The 22,053-nt window shown below is 40.3% G+C and overlaps 1 protein-coding gene across 5 annotated transcripts in view; it reads left to right on the plus strand.

Moving 5' to 3' along the window:
• The window catches only part of LOC107581946 (Krueppel-like factor 8), a 49,866-nt gene that overhangs the window by 18,991 nt on the left and 8,822 nt on the right, over positions 1–22,053 (plus strand). For 3 of the 5 annotated variants that reach the window (XR_001608880.1, XM_016267639.1, XM_016267642.1), the window contains exons 2-3: positions 11,297–11,401; positions 19,932–20,394. Coding sequence is in view for 4 of the 5 variants with exons in the window: in XM_016267639.1 (XP_016123125.1) it covers positions 11,297–11,401; positions 19,932–20,394 (568 nt within the window). In the remaining variant the exon portion in view is untranslated. Of the gene's footprint in view, positions 1–4,682; positions 4,753–10,833; positions 10,882–11,296; positions 11,402–19,931; positions 20,395–22,053 lie in introns of those variants that run through there. The other 2 variants (XM_016267640.1, XM_016267643.1) reach the window with 2 other exon arrangements.

The following is a 22,053-nucleotide window of genomic DNA, read 5'->3' on the forward strand; positions in this document are numbered from 1 at the left end:
GCACATCCTGCGATGTGACTATCACGGATACGCACATCGCGATATCGATGCTGAAACGATATATCGTGCAGCCCTAGTGCCATGTTTGATTAGAGAGCTACTCTTGAGATGTTCAGTAAATAATGGCTTTGATTTGTGTGATGAACAGACCAGAATTCATAAAAATAACTTCAGAACACTTATGTGTCACATAAGATGGCAAAGTATCAAATAATAATAGAATTTTCATTTTTCTGAGAACAATTCCTTGAAATTCATTGTTTTCGGGGTGAAGCGTTAAAGTACAGTGGTGTCCTTCTTTCAGACCCTTTGTAATCCCTGTGTCTCCTGCTTCAGCCATTCAGTTGGCCTTGACCTATTCAGGTGATTCTTACATTGGTCTGAACTCTCACCTCAAAAACTCCTACGGTTCTCGTTTTCGCTGCTTGCTTCTTGAAGGCAGGGCCCTTCTTGTTGCACACAGCCCTTTTGTTCCACCACGACTTGTGTGTGTGTGTGAGGGTGACACAACGCTGTCTCACACATCTTGCTGAAGAGGAAGTGTAGAGTTGTAGGCAGACTAGCAGCTTCACTCAAGGCCAGTCTCTAAGTCTCTGCTTTGGGGAGATGCAGTACTGAATCTAAAGATTTCCTATTTTTGAAATCATAATGTGCTGACCCAAAAGGAACTGGCTTTTGAATTTTCTGTGCTGCAAAATTCTGCAGAATAGATTTAACTTTACATTACATATACATTTTACTTTACATATTGGTTAAACAATTTCGTCCTTGTCACATTTACAGCGGTGACATTTACCATGGTTTGGCGAATTTTCACGGAAGAAAGCTAGTCAATTTAGTTTCAATTTAATGTGACTGCAAAACGTTTCCCCACGCAGATTTCGCTGCTGGTTTAAGTTTGTCACATGCTAAATTGACCAAAAGATAGCTGCTTGGTTTGAAAGTGACTTCTATGTGAGCTGTGCTTCATAAATTGCTACACTATTGACAGTAGGCCTTTTTTCTTTTCTGCAAAATTTTGGCTATGTTCACACTGCGAGCCTTAGTGCTCAATTCCGATTTTTTTTCTCATATCCAATTTTTTTGTGTAGCTGTTCACGTTGTTTTAAATGTGGCCAATTTCAGTTTTACAGTGTAAACAGATCATGGTTCTGAACTGACCTGCATGCGCAAAAGAACAATACGAACAGGGTTTCCAGGTGTACACAACATAATCCGACCAATTGCTTCTCAAAAATAGCCCAAAACTAGCACAACCATGTTCAGGGGGATAAATATCGCGTTAGTGGGGTCGTGCCGACCCACGAAGTTGAAAAACATCCGCTGCAACGGAAAAGTAGCCTAATTCTGCAGGGAAACTGTGGATTTGGCAACACTTGCGCAGCGCGCTGTCATACGGAAGTAAACATGGAAGACATAAAGTAATCGATTATGCGTTTATTTATAGTGTGATCTGCTGCTGAATCCAGCAAAAGTATGTGCAGGCAATATGAAAAATAAAGACAAGGATGTGAATCTTTGAAGTGTCTCCCGTCAGCGCGACGCAGAAGTGAACAGAATTCAGTGATCACGTGCATCTGCGTGGCTCTCACCGTGTCTACACCGGACGCAAGCGGCACGATGTGACGTGACAAAATACAATAGAATCCATTATAATCAGTGATGCTGTTTACACTGGATGTGGCGCAGCACGACAAATCCCCGACAGTAAACTGATGCCTTGTTCTCTTTGTGACGTACTGACACAAAGTTCAAATGATATGCAACGGTGACTTTGTCGCGTCCAGTGTAGACAGACTTTGGGGCCGTTCACATGTCGCGCCTAAAAATGCATGGGAAAACGCCAGTCGTGCCGCTTTCTCCTTCTTTCCAAAGCGCTCGGGAGCTTGCGCTTTCGTAGTGTCTGCCGTTGCTAAGCAACCATGACCTGTGCGCTCTCCACGACGACGCGGAAGTTTCAACAAAAGATAAATGAATGAATTTACAGCACTGAAAATTGCGTGCAGTAGCTCTGCTACTAAATGTATTTAAAATGGTTATCTCTGTACAGCTGTCGCATCTGGTGTAGACGCAGTGTCTGTGTGTGAGCAAAGAAAACAATCAGTATAGATATAACGATCAGTATACTAGACGTCGCACATCCTGCGATGTGACTATCACGGATACGCACATCGCGATATCGATGCTGAAACGATATATCGTGCAGCCCTAGTGCCATGTTTGATTAGAGAGCTACTCTTGAGATGTTCAGTAAATAATGGCTTTGATTTGTGTGATGAACAGACCAGAATTCATAAAAATAACTTCAGAACACTTATGTGTCACATAAGATGGCAAAGTATCAAATAATAATAGAATTTTCATTTTTCTGAGAACAATTCCTTGAAATTCATTGTTTTCGGGGTGAAGCGTTAAAGTACAGTGGTGTCCTTCTTTCAGACCCTTTGTAATCCCTGTGTCTCCTGCTTCAGCCATTCAGTTGGCCTTGACCTATTCAGGTGATTCTTACATTGGTCTGAACTCTCACCTCAAAAACTCCTACGGTTCTCGTTTTCGCTGCTTGCTTCTTGAAGGCAGGGCCCTTCTTGTTGCACACAGCCCTTTTGTTCCACCACGACTTGTGTGTGTGTGTGAGGGTGACACAACGCTGTCTCACACATCTTGCTGAAGAGGAAGTGTAGAGTTGTAGGCAGACTAGCAGCTTCACTCAAGGCCAGTCTCTAAGTCTCTGCTTTGGGGAGATGCAGTACTGAATCTAAAGATTTCCTATTTTTGAAATCATAATGTGCTGACCCAAAAGGAACTGGCTTTTGAATTTTCTGTGCTGCAAAATTCTGCAGAATAGATTTAACTTTACATTACATATACATTTTTATTGGTTAATTGGTTAAACAATTTCGTCCTTGTCACATTTACAGCGGTGACATTTACCATGGTTTGGCGAATTTTCACGCTAGTCAATTAGTCAATTTAGTTTCAATTTAATGTGACTGCAAAACGTTTCCCCACGCAGATTTCGCTGCTGGTTTAAGTTTGTCACATGCTAAATTGACCAAAAGATAGCTGCTTGGTTTGAAAGTGACTTCTATGTGAGCTGTGCTTCATAAATTGCTACACTATTGACAGTAGGCCTTTTTTCTTTTCTGCAAAATTTTGGCTATGTTCACACTGCGAGCCTTAGTGCTCAATTCCGATTTTTTTTCTCATATCCAATTTTTTTGTGTAGCTGTTCACGTTGTTTTAAATGTGGCCAATTTCAGTTTTACAGTGTAAACAGATCATGGTTCTGAACTGACTTGCATGCGCAAAAGAACAATACGAACAGGGTTTCCAGGTGTACACAACATAATCCGCCCAATTGCTTCTCAAAAATAGCCCAAAACTAGCACAACCATGTTCAGGGGGATAAATATCGCGTTAGTGGGGTCGTGCCGACCCACGAAGTTGAAAAACATCCGCTGCAACGGAAAAGTAGCCTAATTCTGCAGGGAAACTGTGGATTTGGCAACACTTGCGCAGCGCGCTGTCATACGGAAGTAAACATGGAAGACATAAAGTAATCGATTATGCGTTTATTTATAGTGTGATCTGCTGCTGAATCCAGCAAAAGTATGTGCAGGCAATATGAAAAATAAAGACAAGGATGTGAATCTTTGAAGTGTCTCCCGTCAGCGCGGAATTATGACGAATGTCGATCTAGAGTGACGTAAAAGTCGCATGAAATCTGACATGACTGTTCACAATGCAGTCGCATTGCAAAACATCTGACATGTATCGGATTTAGTACCACATATGGAAGTGGCACAAATCGGAATTGAAAAGATCAGATTCCATGCGGTTTGTGCTGTTCACATTGTCATGACAAAAACAGATCTGAGTCGGATTGCAGTGTGAATGTAGCCTTAGGGTGCAGTGAAAAGGCTGCTTTGTTTGAAAGTGACTTCTATGTGAGCTGTGCTTCATACATCACTACACTATTGACAATAGACCTTTTTTACCTGCTAAATTTTGCCGAAATTTCACTCATGTGACACTACCTTTAGTGTGCAGTGATTCTAAAATAAGCAGCAAAGTGGGCCAGACCTTATGGCAGTTGACAAAATCTAGACTAATATCAAAGTGCAATGTTATTACCACCGGAAACTATCACTGCTACCACAGCAGTACTTTCTAAGGGCATAGTGCTTTACATAGAGAAGCCTGACACACAGGGTGGTCTTTGGCCAAAGGGAGGCCTTGTACCTTCAAGATGCTAACGGAAAGAACCAGAGGGTAGGACAGAGTCCTTGCACCACAGCCTGTGCTCTGTGTGTCATCAAACCCTCTGCCTGCTCATCCCCATTACACACCCCATGCAGCTGTGACCTTACATGTGTATCCTCCCCTTCTGCCTCTTCCTTTCTCTCTCTCTCACTCTTTTTCTTTCTCTTCTTTTGCTTTTGGACCGATGAGTTGATTACATGGATGGACGCAGTGACAGCACTGGCTGGTACACAGAACAAGATGTGCCCCAGGCCCCAACAGACTGCATTAAAATTACACTGTTCTGACATATTTAAACAGCAGCGGCAAACATGAACACGTACACACAGATCCACACATGCATACACAACCAGAGACCAGTGCTGGAGAGGCTGTCTTCTTCCATGAACACTAAAGGAACATCTAATTTATTTTCGTAGTTGGTCCTCGAACACCTTATTTGGCAGTGCATGGAGTTAGTGGAGCGGCTCTGAGAAAAGCAATGACAAAGTAAGTTTACTTGTCAGTCAGTTCGTCCCTTAGAGTTTGGTTCACTTCACCCTCATAACCACAACTTATTTTTACAGCTTACAAGAATAGAATCAAATAGACTTGTCAAAATGACGACTACTCAGAGTTTTTACATGTAAATAGTGCTTGCATCCTAGAAAACTAAGATGGATGCTTAGATACTGTTACTTTGCATAAAGATGACAGTAGGGAAAGGTGTAAAGTTACCATACCAAAAACGAGCACAGAAAAATATTCACAGAAACATTTAACAGAAAGGAGAGAGTACTTTATATTTAAAGACCTGATGAAATTTCTTTAAAAGCACAGTTTAATTTCCTATGCTAACATATTTCCTATTGAAACAGCAAGTCAGGATGGAACATACTGTTGGGTTCTTTCTATGTTATATATAAAAATAGCTTTTAGCTTATGTAACAGCTGTGAGCCATTATTTGCTACATGCTATTGCTAATTTTATTGTATAGAAATTGGTATATTCTGAGTGCTAGATGAGTCATCATTTTGATGCATGCAACTGTTAAAAGTGACAAAAATCCAAATATACCTAGAAAATATATACCTGCTAAATGTTAATTTACATGAGCACATAGATACTTTCATTCCTCAAAGCTAAAAAAGAATGTGCTGCATTCTGCAGAATAGTTTTAGCATAGTTGATCACTTTACATATTGGTCAAACAGCATCCTCTTGTCTTAAGGTGTGGTCACATTCTCTGTTGCTTGGCAGATTTTCTCAGGGGAAATACAGTCACGATTGGGAATTTCATTTCAGGGAAATAAATGAATTACAATTACACTTAGAATTTATTTTGATTGTTTTTTTCAAATATGAATCAATGAGAACATTGTTTGTTCAAACCAGAAAGTCATACACCACTAGTTTCCTTGCTGAATGCAAAAGTGTGTCACATCAATTGACCAAGCAGCTTACCTGACATCCTTTAGAAAAGCTAAGTGCAAAAAAGCGCTGTCAGTGGAAGTATGCAAACTAATGATTTGAAAGAAACCTGCGAACTAGTGCAAGTGTACACCAAAATGTAAATTATGTATAAACAAAAAAGGTTGAACAAGCAAATCTCTTTTAATAATTTACATTTTGGTGTACATTTTGCCTACTAATTCAGATTAGGTAAAATGTTAGTCACACTGAGGTAAGCAATGATATTCCATAAGTAGGACCCTTGGAGACAAGATTTCACATCACTACTCTACCTTTGTATTCTCAAGCTTTGCTATGCACCATGTCAAAAAATCTGATCTCAAATCAGTTTCTGCTGTCATATTTTTTTTGTTTACTCAGTATGAGATGAGAAAAAAGCTGATCTATCGTTTTTTCCTTTTATTTGGGCTTAAGACCGGGACACACCAAGCCGACTTCCATGAACTAGCAGCGACGAAAACTGACGGTGCAGCGTCTGGACCAAAAAGCTATGCTTGAAAACAACGCTCAGACTACAGCCAACTGCAAACTTAACACATGCATTCTGCGCCTGCTTGAGAGGAATTAGCTGTCTATATCAGCAGTTATCAATAGTATATATTAGGATATATGCAGATATACGAAACGTAAACAAAGCAGTGCTTGCTTACCATTTTGGATATCAGTTATGTTGATAACTTTATTTATTTTAAGCGGCTCATGTTATGAAAATATTCACATATTGGAATGCTTGGGTAAGATCACGTAACATTAAAATAGCCTTCTGTCTGTGCCGCCTTCATTTACTTACTAGTTTTCAGCACTTTCGCTTAAATTCTCATGCACTGACCTGTTCGCTAAACTGAACATCCAATCAGAGTTCTCACTCGTGCCGACGGCTTGGGCTTTATAGGCCATTGTGCTAGACTGTAGACTAGGGTTGTCAAAATGGCTGAAAACTAAATTCGAATTTTGTACTTAAATTTTATCAAAATTTGAATTATATTTGAATTATATTTGAATTTAAAATGCATAATTTCAGTTAGGGTGAAGAAAAGCTTTTGGCTTCTCTCCTGAGGCCACAAGAGGGCGCATCATTCAACGCATAAGATAACATGACTATGCGAAAAAAAGTACATAATGTTAAAATAATGTTTATAAACCAATTATAATTAAGTTGCTTAAACAACTATAAACAAAACTGCATCATGTATGTATGCATAGTTTAATACAAAGGGCGGAAAGCCAATCACACAGAGTACATTTTTCATTTAAAAACACGAGATGCAGTGGGATAAGGGAAAAACCCGCCATAAAGTCTTGATATATGTTTTTTCCAAGTTAAACTTGCTTTAATTTTACATGGCTTTTTAAACATGCAGCTCTTTTGTGCGAGACACGAGTGCAACAGTAATAGATGTCCGTCTAGAAAATGCGTGAAATATGCGTTCTGTGTGAACGGCTTGGCAATTTTCTCCGCATTGATGTTCTATTTTTGCGCTATATTTTTAATGAACAACGCAGCAGCTAGTGGCTTCAACTGGATAGGCTAACAAAAACATTATAATGCAATGACACTTACATCGTCATCACATCTCGTGCGCCGCTGATAAGGCTGCCTCCGTAGCGCACACCTAAAATTCGAATGCAACGTTTTTGCATTTGAATGTAGATTTTTATTTTAAATTCGCCGAATATTTCATTATAATGCAATGACACTTACATCGTCATCACATCTCGTGCGCCGCTGATAAGGCTGCCTCCGTAACGCACACCTAAAATTCGAATGCAACGTTTTTGCATTTGAATGTAGATTTTTATTTTAAATTCGCCGAATATTCGAAATTCGACTCTACTGTAGATTGTGTGTAAATGTTTATATGAAAAATGCTCCCTAGACTAATACAACCCTAGTATCCTGCTATTTATTTATTTTTTAAGCTTTCATATGATACTTAATGTAGGCCAGAGTACTGAACCTGAGACAAGAGTTACTGTAGTTCGGTAACATCAAGATTGAAATTTTAAGTTTAATTTATTGAATCCTCAATGTGCTTTGTCTGGTTGGGCGAGTATCTACAATAGTTAGTGCAGTAATATCACTGTGGAATAAAATCTTAGAAGATGGTGGATATGTGATACCCATTTTTCATGATGGGAAAAGGAGTCTTGGATTGGCTGTCATCTGCCACATCTCTTCTTAAACTTGGAATGGTTTCACTACTAAATTCCCTCCCACCTCCATTTGCCTCAATGATCCAATGAAAGGACAAGGTCCTAGATTGGGGCAGCTTCTGCACTTTGGAATTTGGGCAAAGGTTTTACTTGTGTACTTACAGCGGTCAGAGAAACTACACAACAGCAGGGGAGGTGGAGAGGCCCTGCCTTTCCTCCCTGCTGCTAGGAAAACTGTCCCACACTGCTCAGAGAACAACTCACACCTCCCTGCCCCCTCCGCATGTACTTCTCCTGCACCCTCTCAACCACTCCTCCTAGGGGGTCCAGTTGGGCCTAGCCGTGGTATGGAGCACGAGCCAATGTCCAATCTCGGGTTACACGATTGTGCAACATACGGCTTTGAACACCCTTTCGGCCCTTCAGAGCTAAAGTCCTACTTCCTTCTCAGGGCCTCATGCATTATGAGTTTAGCCACTTCTGGTCCTAGTAAGTCCCAGAGTAACATTCTCAAAGAGCAACGGTTTTTTAACAAGGTTCTGCTGACCTTAGGTGCCTAGTTGAGGGTCAAGTTTGGAAAAAAAAACTGGGATTCAAGCCTGGGAAGCCCCTGATATTTTAGTGCCCATGAGATATAATGTGTCATGGCATTAGGGCTGGGTTTGTACTGCTAACCGTTTCTGCAACAAATGCAATGGTCAATTAATCTGGTGTGGCTTCCTTTCTTCCAGGTGTTTTTGTAAGGATCAAGGAGAATTAGAAGAAGAAAAACTTAGAGTGTGCTGTGCTTATGTGACTCCGTCTGCGTTTGAAAGCAGTTTTGGTTAAATTTTAGGACTTAATGCCAAAGGTATTGTACACCATATATTGTACTTTCTGATAAATCTTGCATTTCCATCATGAAACACCTGAAGTAGAAGATGATGACCATTTAACAAGGATCCCAATAGTGCAGCCCAATTTGGCATTGCACTAGTGTTTTTGTACTAGTTGCCCCAACATTTTGGTTTATATCATGTGGATTGTAGGTACCTCTTCACCCAACCAAACTTCTCTTTCAGTTCCTCCTCTCCCCTCACGATGAGGATTGCTAGGTTCTGATAGAATTTCTACCATTGTTCAAGGAAGCCAATACTTCCTAAATACGAGTACCAAAGTATGACTCTCTTTAGAGTTGGAGGGATGGACAGAAGGGTGTGTGTGGTGAGTTATGCAGTCCCAGACGGCCACTCTACCCACGCTGCACTGGGGCGGGGACTGGTTGCCAAGGGGGCTTGGGAGCGACTGAGTGAGAGAGATCGCCATGACCCAGATTGTGATGGTTCTCTCTTCCTCTCCCCCTCCTATTCTTTCATTTTCTACTCTCTGCTATCCTCTTTACTTTGTGCTTTCCTCTCTAATCCTTGATGTTCCCTCTCTCAGTAATGAGAACCCCCTCCTCTCTTCATAACTTCCTGCTGGGGCATAGAGGGACTGGGGTCACACCCACCCCACCCTCTTTTATTCCTGGAACTACCCACAGCACAAGCTCCCAGGGGAACCTTTACACACACACACACACACACACACACACACACACACTGGTAAATGCTTCCTCACCAATATACATCATCATCATTTCTCCAAAAGGATTTGGCAGTGGGCAAATGCTACTCTCAATCATTGAAGTGCTCACATACTTCCATATTGCTGGAGCTGGTCTTGTGTGTATAACTTGCAGCCAGAGTCCAAAAGTCACTTTCTGCCAGTTGTGGGTGAATTAAGAAAAAAACTTAAATGGCATAAAATTGTATTTTGCATTATGCTTTAGAATAAATTAAAGATAATATATGTTTATCTTTTGGGATTGTTGACATTGGTATTATTTAGCAGTGTTTTCGTTGCATATTTGAGACACTGCCTCTCATTGTGGGTCTCCTTCCCCCAGTCTAGCTGCAGCTAAAACAGAAACATTAGCGTGCATCATATTTTCATCTTCGTGGCTCTATGCAAGGAATATTAGACATTTGTGTTGCCAAATAGAGTTTGAAAATTAAAAAAAAAACTTTAGGCATCATAGATAAACTAATGATAACATTTCCAGGACAAAGGTATTCCGCCTTTTTTGGGATTCCTTAATAGATGGAAAAATGTGTGGCGCAAGATCCTATCCCCCTGCAGAGACCCATCCCCCGATTTCATTGGCTGATAGAACTTTTTATGGGTACACTATTCAGTGCTCATTAGAAATGCTAGAAAACTGATTTACTGTGTATTTAGTTTTAGTATTGAAAATTGTTATTCATTTTAAATTATTAATTGTTAGCGTCTTTCAAAGCTAGAAATGGTAAAATTGACCATTTTCCATTCCTTTGTGGTTCTCGTTTACTTGCATCAAAAGGTGTCAGCCCATCATTCGTAACATTTGTCTTAAATGTGGCAGTTACTGCCTGTTTGCAAGTACCACAATTTTATTTGCTCACCAAAGCCACTTGGTGAGCGCTTTTTACAGATGTTCTGCTCACATTCAGTGTGTATAAACGTTGGTTAACACTGGTGTTTACCAGCCATCTCAGACAACATTAGCCATCAAAAGGAATGCATATATGTTTGTTCACAGTGCATGTGTGTTCACAGTGTGTCCGTGCCAGGTTGGGAGGAGGGGCACATTGAGGGCGGCCACACCCCAGCTTATGGGGGGCCACACCTCTTTGTGGAATCTACTGCAGCTGGGTCACATGACCCCCACTCCCACCCCCATGCCAAAGCATTACCACATTTCTCCCTCTCTCACTCCACTAATACTGCTGCTCTACTCTATGAGACTGGCCTCTCTCCTGCTATTCGGGCTTAAAGAATTGGGTGTGACTTGGTTTGGCTCGAAGAAGGAGGCGACGCAGGATTGTTGACTACTCCTCCCTGCTGATTCAATCTTTCTCTCCTCTTGTCTTTCTCCAGCTGGTCAGTCTTTAGAACCATCTTTTCGCCTCTAATCTTCTGTTTTCTGCACATTTGCCATTACATTTCTAAAGGTACCGTAGACGTAATATCTAAAGTATCTTTAATGTAGTCTTTCCCATTTTTCCCATTTCTGTGATTCTCTCTCCGTCTTCAAACATCCCCCCACATTTGATTGACCTGTACTTGATTTCCACTCATCATCTCTTTTGTTTCCTCCTCCCCCAACTAACTTGTGCTTAAGAGACTAACTGTCCTCTGACTCTTCTCACATTAGTCTGGTGAGGATCATTAACTCTCTCTCTCTGTAGTCTCATGCTAACTTTCCTTTCAAATTTAATTCTGAATTCATGTCACTTAGTTCAGGCGGATTGTAGATTTCGTGAATCTGGTCAGAGGTTAGCATTCTGCTAACTCATGAGACTGTTGGTAAGACTACAACTTGATGCTCTGATTAGTTCTTAAGTGTTCTCTGTTTCTCCTTCGCAGTGTCAGACGAGTCCGAAGAAATCCACTGCAGCCACCTCTGAGCCTGTTGAGGAGATGCCATCCATACAAATCAAACCGGAGCCAGAGGAGGTGGAGTGTATGGTGGTGAGTGAACTTTTGTAATGTGGCATATGTGTGTGTGGGGGTTGAACTTCGTAGTGGGATGGAGAGTAAGACGCTTGGAATTATTGGAAAAGGGTGTGGTTGCAGTGTCACTAAGATGAAGTCAGTGGACCTCCAGGTTCCTCTAGACTTGGATCTCCTCTTTCTAGATAAGGCCAGGGCATATCTACATGTTATTCTACAAATGTATGTAATAATAGTTTTATAATATGATCCAGTCTGGACTATTTGACTTGGTACATTAAGGCGTTAAATTCAAAATGAAACATATAGCAACATATATTTTTGTCAGTATAACATCTGTGTGAAATTTATTGTCAAAAAAATAAAAAAGTAGGGTGGGAACTTGCTTCTATACATTGGTTGTTGATTGGATAAAGGGAGGTGTGAATGTGAGCTTGCAGTTGATTGTAGGAAAGGAAGGGGAGAGGGGTTATGCAGATTAAAAGACTGGAGAAATCCAGCATACTAGAGGGAATTTGTTTCACCAGAAGATGAAGTTATGATAGTTATGACATTTTAATAAAACATTATGAGGTCATTTTTTAATGAAACATGCTTGGATGAATTGGTTACATCGTCCCCATTAAATTAAAACAGGGTTGAATTTTGTGGCTTTTAGTCCATATCTGCTTTGAGGCATCCTTTGCAGACATGCATTGCAAAATTAGATTTCTTCTGGGAAAACAGACCAAAAATCTTAATGACTACACTTCTTTTTTTGTCCAATCAAATGCCTTCTAGTATAAAACAAATTGCACAATGCTCGTCCTTGTTAAGAACCACTCAATTATGGTGCTTTTCCACTGCATGGTATGGCACGGCACGGTATGGCTCGGTACGGTTCACTTTTGGGGGGTTTTCCACTGGGTACAGTACCTGGTACCTGGTACTTTTTTTAGTACCACCTCGGTTGGGGTTCCGAGTGAACCGTACCGTTACCAAAACGTGCCGTGTAAACTCGGCAGATCACGGATTGGCCGGAGAGAATCGTCGCTACCTGCGTCACTGAACTTGCGACACAGACACAACAGAACCGCTAGATTTAAATCAGCACAGCCAGCGAAGGATCGAACGCAGCTGTTTTGAACAAGCGCACCTTTTTTAACAACCAAAAAGTGGCTGTTTCGTTGTCTGTTGAGGAAGTACAGACGTTCCTCTCGTTGATAGCAGAGGAGCCGATCCAGCGGGCTTGATGGGGCGACACGGAATGAAAACGTTTTTCAGGAGTCGCGGCAATAGAGGCCGCGCAACTATAACGACATGTGAATAATCTTGCCCACTCTAAAGCGGAACTGAACTGCAGTGGAAACGTGAACCGAGCCGTGCTGTACCGTACTGAGCCATGCCGAGCACTTGATGGGGCGACACGGAATGAAAACGTTTTTCAGGAGTCGCGGCAATAGAGGCCGCGCAACTATAACGACATGTGAATAATCCTGCCCACTCTAAAGCGGAACTGAACTGCAGTGGAAACGTGAACCGAGCCGTGCTGTACCGTACTGAGCCATGCCGAGCCGAGTCGTACAATGCAGTGGAAAAGCGCCATTAGACAGGAAAGTGTTATCTAAGTGAGATGTAAGGCGACCAGCCAAAGATTGTTGTGTGATGTATACTTTCTACCATGAACCCTTGCAAACTTTAACAAATACTCTCGACTATCAGAAAAGCTCATAGTAGCTGCCTTGCAACTTATAAACGTTTTCTCAGCAGACCAATACAAACCCGTGCACCCTGACCTCTGGAAATTGTCAGATGTCACAGTTTGTTTTGGAAAAGCACTTCCTTTTTTGCATTCAACGTGCTACAGATATGCAACCCATTTGCGACTGAGACCAGGAAAGAGCTAAATAAATTCTTTGGAGACAGCTCCACTTATCAGTATTCCTTAAATCAATGTTTTGGAACTTGGAACTTTGAAATTGAATTTTTTTCCATGCAGAGGTTTTACATCAAGAGAGCATGAAGAAATAGAAGAGTGATCATTAACAGGCAATTCCCTCTGCCGGATGGTATCTTACAGTCTGAAGTTCCCCATAAGGAGTCATAACATAATATTTTATGTATTAACATTACTCCTCCAGTGCTCTTTCCTCTTCACTTTGTTGTGGAATCTTTTTGTACCTTTCCTATTCTGTCCTTCAATCTTTCCTTCCAAGACTCGCCAAGGCCCTAATAGGATATATCAAGGGAGGCTTCCGTTCTGCTGTAGTCATGGCAACGAGGCTCTGGCGGGAGTTGGAACGACTGTGATGTAGCCTCCCCACACCCCTCCGCCTGAGCACACACACACACACACACACACACACACACACACACACACACACACACACACACACACACACACACACACACACACACACACACACACACTGACACACCACCCCACCCCCTCACAACACTCCCACTCCCTCACCATACACTCCTAAAGCCGTAAGACACAGAACACCACATACCTGCAGGGTTACACACATGCTCGCATCCGCATACACCATACATGCCTGCCATGCACTCACTCTGGAGCTAACGGGAACATTTAGGCACAAAGATGTGCTCCACACCATTTTATTCTCATCCTCTTCACACACATACCTTCTCTGTGTCTAATGTGCTTTTACCCAGCTGGCGCTTCATAAAGACTCGACTCGGAACCAGTGTTTATTATAGAACGGCTTTGCCACTGGTCAGAAATCTGTAGAAAGATTCACCGGGGAAAAGTTGAAGGCAGCTTCTGTTCTTCATTGAGTTGTTCAGTTTGGGAAAAAGTACCTTGGAGTTGCCGTTAAGATTTCACCTGCGCAATCTGATACGGTTGTGGCGGTTGTGAAAAGGAAGTTAGGAGCTCTCCGTCAGGTGCCAGGTATTTCAAAGTTGTGCGCTCAAACACGTCACAGTTGGAGTAGGTCTTCATAGACAACATGACATTGTAACCCCGGTAGGTGGCCCAGGGTGGGTAGTTGGTGAATTGTTTGTGGGAGAGGCTACATGACACTCCCTTTCAAATGCTAGGCAGGGCCACAAACTTAGATGCTAATATCACCCTCAGCTACTACCGTTTCCTTCCACTCCTATATTTTATCATCCGTATCTGTACACCACACCGTGCAGAATCCTAAACGACTGGCCTGACTAAGCAACATGCATCCTAAACCCGCAACGGGCTTTCAGAAACTGAGTTTAGGGTAGGATACACACCGGATTTTGTGTGAAGCATGAATCCAGTCTGCTTATACTGACATTGAGTGGTTGTAGCTGGGATGAGAGAAGAGATTTATTACAGGGCTAGTTTGCCTATGAACCTGGGTCAGTGTACAGGAGTCTTTGACAGTGATCATCATTCTGACTGTTTAATAGTAGACTGGAGAGCCAAAACAAAATGGGCTCTTATTTATGTTCCTGACGTAAGCAGACAGAAGTCTTACCGCTTTAGGTCTTTAAAGCAGCATGTACCAAATGTTCATTTCCAGCATAATGAGCAGAGCTCCAGACAACCGGACTAATATTTGACTGCAAGGATGTCAAGAATACCAGTACTTGAAGCCTACATGCCATTGTTTGAATGTATTAGTAGTTAGTGTATACCATTTTCAGTGTGTTGTGGTATCAAGAATCTTGATTGGTTCCTTAAATTGATGACCATATTTGATGGTGCAGCATTATGCTTTTACAACATAAAGTAGTTTGCATAGTGCAGCACCAGTGCTGGGTAGTGGGTAGTAACTGATTAAATGTAATTTGGATTACATAATCAGATTAAAAAAATTGAGTACTTGTAATTGATTTCAAAGATTGCATTTCAAAGTACTCATTATCAGATTGCAGTTACTTTTCTATAGATGACATGATTGCATATTATTTACACAATGACAGTAAATAATACATATATTGATTCATCCTAATTAATTTTTTCTTTTAATTTTAATTTAAATTTTTTAAATCCTATGCCTTTTATACATTCAGAAAGTGTTCCAGCTTTATGGAACCGCACCAGTCGTAATTCAGGTGACTGTAATCACATGTAAATGGACAGGTCACACAATTAGTTTGCTTTAATATTAGTTTTATCACCTCATGAACCCCAGTTTAGGAAACCTTGGAGTAAATAAATGTTTAATGCACTTCATGATGATAATGACAAAGAATGAAAAAAATTCTAATGAGTTAGGTCAAAAGTAATCTAAAAGTTAGGGGTGCGCCGATCCGATATTCAGTATCGGTATCGCGTCGATACTGGCATTTTCTGCTGGATCGGGGATATCGGTCAGACGAGACCGATCCAAATCCGATATTGTGCATATACTATTGTGTTATTGTTAAGCCCCATGAAAGGCACAAAAACATTATAAAGCACCATAAAGTTTCCGTGCACTATATTTCAAGTGTTCTGAGACCGTTCCATTGTTTAATGTGAGGTACAGATGAATATTTAAGTCGTTCAATTCAAGTTCTCGTAAACTCTTCTCTCCGCTGCGGCTGTCAGTCATCCTCCATTCAGCATTAAAACCATTCAGCATTCAAACTGCGCGTTGCGTTCGGTTACGACAGTCAAGATGACGAAACTCTCTCTAGGATGATACAATGTTCCTATTTTTATACTTGATTTGTAGATAAACATCAGTGGTTTTGCATAAAAGGAATTTATCTTGCTGTAGTTTAGTGCTAATTCTAAATCATGTTACTTTCTACCGGGTGTCTGTTAGATCACTACACTGGAGTATGAATTGTTCTTCACGCGCACAGTAACTGAAATTAAAAATGTTAAAAGATATAATACACTATGCAGCCATCAATGTCTCTTCCCTTTGTGCTTTGGACTTTCAATGCTGCACGCTGTGACTTCATGTTGCTTCAAGCGCATCATTCTGCGCACTGGATGCGCATTAAGCGCTTTGTGGCGCTCTGTAATGGAGCCTTTCATGTTATAATACTTTTGCGCAATGAAAGATTGTTAATAGCCTTTCTTGTTCAGTCTTATCTATCATATGTTGCTGCATATGCAATGTATTTAATTTATTGCATATATTTATATATAATCATATTTACTTGTTTTTCATGAATGTATATTACAATACAAAGAGCAGTGTGTAACATTTTTCCAGATTACACTTATTTACTTTTATTTTCCACCCCACTAAATAATGTTTTTTTCTCTAAATGTTTAGATTTTATAAAATTATTGTGAACTCATAATTTTTGTAGAGTAACTTTTGCTGCTGAATTATCCACTAACCTAGTTTATAATAGTATTTTTCTCATAGCTTATGATTATATATTTTTTAATTTGTTAGTTTTCTTTATAATGAAGTTGTCTATATTTAGTAGATTGTGTGTAATACACAAAAGAGTGATGATCAGGTCAACACACACTAAGGTATAGAAATGTGTAAAAAAAAAAAATACCTGTGCCGGTATAGTATCGGTATTGTCCGATACTCAGAACTTTTGGTATCTAATCAGTATCGGTTATGAAAAAATGGTACCCCTACTAAAAGTAACCTAACAGTAGTCAGAATACATTACCTAATGTGTGTAATCCAACAGATTACGTTACTAACTACAATTTCCGTTATGTAATTTGTAATCAGTTATGGACTACAATTTGTAAGTAATCTACCCAGCACAGTTCAACACCATTGTCCTATCTTTGAATTTTGAACTTTAGTAGTAGAAGCAGCCCCTCCCTGTTTTTGTAAGATGTAAAAACAATTGTCATTAATGCGTAGAACTTCATGATTCAAGACAGAAATGCACATAGTTGCAGTCAGTCATTTGTTGTCTGTTGTAATTGATTAGTAACCTAATTTGTAACAGAGCTTTTTCATCTCTCAGTACTGTGGTGGAATGTAAACTCTCTTGGGAGTATTATTAATGGCCAATTTCCCCATTAAAGTTTGTCGGTAAGGTCAGCAGAGAGTCATACTGCCATGATCAGTCCATCATTCCTAACAATGTTAAATGGAAGGATATTTCACCGGAAACTCACATAATAGTTCTAGTTTCTTTCTCTCGCTCTCAATTTGTTCTGCATTTCTACACAGTGAGAAACAGGGAGCGGTTCTCTCTTTGCTGCCAACCTTTACCATGAGTAGTTGCTCTTCTGTCCTTGCTCTTATGTTTATGCCAATAGTTTCTCACTGGACTATTCCGTTCACTTTGTATGTTTATGTGCACTTGATATGTTGGCTGTTATTTTGTTTTGATTGGTTTGTCAGTGTTTTACCTGTGTGATTTGTTTATAATGCAGTACATCCACAGCCAGATCTTCTATAGTAGTCAGCTTTGTGTAGTGGGAGGAGCAACAGCAGACTCAGTGGATGTGGCATCAGGCCGTGGAGCGGGTTATAATAGAGGAGAAACAATAATGTACAGTATGTGGAAAATAATGTGTTTTTTGAACTTTAAACCGCATAAACACATTTCATTACACCAAATACACAAAATAATGTTCTTTTTAGCAGCATCATATGACCCCTTTAACATAAATAAAATCCCAAAAAAGTACCAAAAAGGGGAATAACGTGTCTAAGGGGATAAAAGTATCCAAAATAAACAGGGGAGCTGGTGTCCTTGCTGTGACTGGGAAGTCGTGAAGGCAGGTAGTGTCGAGGAAGTGTAACCCAGGTAAAGGGAGGCAGAGTCCCTTTATATCAACATAACTGATATTCAAAATTGTAAGCAAGTGCTGCTTTGTTTATGTTTAGTATATCTACGTATATCTCTTATATCCTTGTTTCGGTTTCTCCTTTTAAATGACGAATATATACTATTGATAACTGATGATATAGACAGCTAATTCCTCTCGTGTTAGTTTGCAGTCGGCTGTAGTCAATAATTTGGTGACTTTGGTGTTGATTTGTGAAGAAACCTGTTTGTTTCTCACAATTTGTTTTTGTTTGCATCTAATTAACGCAACCCATATGTATAGCTAATATGAATGTTGTTGTAAAAGATCTCACAGATTAAACACAATTGGTTTTGATAATGACAGCCACAAGGCTCGTCCTTCTCTCAACACTCACTTGCTGCTGCAAGTTTCCTACACCTGCTAATAGATATTGAACACACTCAATTAACATCCCACACAGCATGATAGTGATAATTGGGTCACTTATCGACGTCGTTCTCCCGACACCAGCGCTACATCTTTACGTGATTTCTTTGAGATTTGAGCAATGGAAAACAACTGATGAGAAGATGAGAACGGTGGAGTGGATGAAGGGTGGGGATGCAGAGAGAGTGAGGTGGCAGGGTGGAGAACTATAGAGAGACTGAGAGAGAGAGGTGGGTGGGATCGAGAGAGAGAGGGAAAATGAGTCAGCTGATATACCTCCCAGTTTCCTTGACAACCGGAGGCCTTTCCCACCCACTCTCCCCTTATTCTCTGTGTTTCGCTCCCACCCCGGCCCACTCGCTCTCGTTTTCTCTCTCTTGTTTCCTCACAGCCCCTCCAGTTACACAACTCTGCTGTATTACTTCTGTCTGTACCTGTCTTCCCTTTGTTTTTTTACTTTATTGTTTGACGTCATGAGAATTTGCCATGCTGAAAATGTAATATTATGTTTTTGATGACGTCATTTAAGCATGTGAATTGGAAAGTTCAGCTTCAAGTTGAAAGATCTCATTACAACAAATTGACTTAAAACTTTATTATTAATGCGGGCATCACTATAAATACTTAATACCTATGATTGTGTATTCAGAGAAAAGTAATTTTGTTGTTGAATACTTTGCCAAAAGCTTTAAAATGCCAGTTTAAAATGTAGACTGCCATCATTGGGAAAACTATTTTAAATATTTTAATTGGTGGCTACAGCAAGCAGGATGTGAAAGAAAAATCTATTTCGAATAGTCTGAATAGTGTTTTTACATCCTTAGAATCCCATAGGCTTGCATTGAAGAATGAAACTAGAGACCCAACAACTGCTAAGCAATGTGCTAAAAACCACTCAGAACACGTTATCAACCACATAGCAACACCCTGACAACCACCCACAACATCCTATCATCATGGAAATGAGTTTTGCACGGATAGGCAGCACAAGTTTAACGTTTTAAGTTCAGTGTTCCCTTGCTGATGCTGAAAACACACCAACCTCTGTTTGCACGAAGTGTCATTCAGGAATTAGTTTCAAACTTTTCATTTGTTTTATTACCTCACATAAAGCATAAACACACAGGCCTTAAGACTACTTAGAAGTCTCACTGCAGAGGGACACACAGATCTTTGTGTATGTGTGTATAAATGTGTGTGTCTGGGCTTGGCTGTGTTAAGCTGGACTCATGCCAGGTTTAGGCCTTCTCTTCTGCAGCGCGGAGGCCCAATCTGGCCAGCCATTGTTCCTGTGTTTTGTGGAGCTGCTGCACAGCTGAGCATGAGCGCTCTGTACCCTCCCTTTCCTTTCTGTCCTTCATAATCTCCTTCCTCGCCTCATTTGCTCTTCCATATTCGTTCCTTATCTCCCTTATACCCTAGTTTTCCTCACAGTTTGCTTCTATTTTTGTGCTTGTACAGAAACAAGAGCCGTTAGATGATTGTCCCGAGCCTACAGACCTCAAAATCAAATCCTCGCCTCCTCCGCTCCGTGACATCAGCACCCAACACAACGATGACGACCAGACGGAACCCGTGGACCTGTCCCTCAACAAGCCCCGCCCCTCCTTTCCGGTAGCCATGGCAACCTCCACCCCTGCGAACCCGCCTCCTCAGAACATTATGGCGAGGGCCACCATCCCGGCGGTGCTGTCGCCGGGCTCCATCCTGGCGTCCACGCAAGGGGTCGGAGGTCAGCAGATCCTGCATGTCATCCACACCATACCCTCCGTGAACATGCCCAGTAAAATGGGGCAGCTGCAGACCATCCCAGTGGTGGTGCAGTCCTTACCGGTGGTCTACACAACCGTAGCCACAGACGGAGTGGCTACCGCCGCCATCACAGTACCTCTCATCGGAAGCGACGGCCGGTCGGAGGGGTCAGGTAATATGGCACATGCTCCGCTGTAGCACTAGAATGAGCTTCCACAACCTCATAAATCTACATAATAGTAGGGTTGGGAAATCATGAACCTGTTCTTACTCAGAACCGCTTTCATTTTTACAACATATGTTTTTCTAGTAGTTCGGATCCATTAACGTTTCTAGAGCGTAGCATGTGTGTGAATGGACTGTGAATTTGAAACAAGAAATGTTTATTTTGTTTTATTTATATGCCCATTAATGGTTTAAAATACTTTATAAAACTTTAAAAAGCTCTTTTAAAAATGTATTTTTAACAAAAAACAAAGCAAACAACAATATAAATAATAATAAGCTTTAAAATGCCATAAATATTTTTTATATTTATTCTATATTTAAATATTTATTATAATATATATATTATTTACTTACATTTTTATTATTAATTCTTAATATTTTAAATATAATTAGTGCCTACAGCAAGCAGGATGTGAAAGAAACGGTAAGATAAAATACTTGTACACCAAGGATGCATTAAAATTGATCAAATGTCTATTTCTGTTTTAAATCAGTGCTCTTCTGAACTTTCTGTCAATCAAAGAATCCTGAAAAAAATCTTTTGCGGCCCAGCCATTTTCAACATTAATTATGATAAGAAATGTTTCTCGATCACAAAATCAGCATATTAGAAAGATTTTTAAAGGATCATGCAGCAATAAAGAATGGAAAATGAATTACAATTTAAAATGTGTTCAGATAGAAAAGAGTTATTTTAAAATTTTACTGATATTTCAGTTTTTTTATTTTATTATTTTTGATCAAATAAATGTTGCATTAATGAGCATACGGTACTTATTTCAAAACCATGAAAAAAGTCCTACTGACCCCGAACATTTGAACGGTACTGTATTCTGTCATTAGGCTTGGTAATTTAAGCGCGTTTATAATTGAACTGAACAGAGGAAGATATATGCAACAACATTCTTTACTCGTTTCTCACATGGAAGTACAAATCTTGCTTGAATTCAATGATAAAACTTTCTGTACACTTTATCTTACATGTTAAGATCAGTTCTAATCATTTTTGAAGGTCCAAGATCAGTTTTTATAAACCGAATTCAGCATTTGTAGTGTTAAATTGGATGAATCTTTTAATGCTTTTAAACCCATTTACTTGCATCATTAACTTCGACAGCTCTCATTATAACCGTTTTGTTGAAATCTGAAAGGATTAATCTCATCATTTGACAGCTACTGTAAGAGCAGTAAAAGTCTTATTTTCCAAATATTGTCTATTCTTTCTTCCTCAAAGCTACTAAAAGTCTCATTAAGGAACCCGAATCATTAAATGGAATAGAAGCAAAATCATTAATTACTTTACAATCCCCATCCATATTCAATCGAATGAAATCAAGTAGAACTGTTCTTGTAGGCATGCGTGAAGTGCCATTGAAAAGCAAGAATGCAAATATGAGCCTGGGATGGATCTCGTCTCCTCTTTTTGAAACTTCATATGGCACTGCTGATCATCTGTCCGCCCGTTTCCTTTAGGCAGTCACACCCTTGGTCTCGCCCTCTTGAAGTTTCGTGCCATTGCCATTTAGTTATCAGCATACAGACGCTGCTTCATCCCACACATGTGGACGTGCATATAAAAGACACACAAGATGATTTCGGGGCG

This window comes from Sinocyclocheilus grahami, unplaced genomic scaffold (assembly GCF_001515645.1).
Source record: "Sinocyclocheilus grahami isolate Dianchi unplaced genomic scaffold, SAMN03320097.WGS_v1.1 scaffold39.1, whole genome shotgun sequence".
NCBI classification, from domain to species: Eukaryota; Metazoa; Chordata; class Actinopteri; order Cypriniformes; family Cyprinidae; genus Sinocyclocheilus; species Sinocyclocheilus grahami.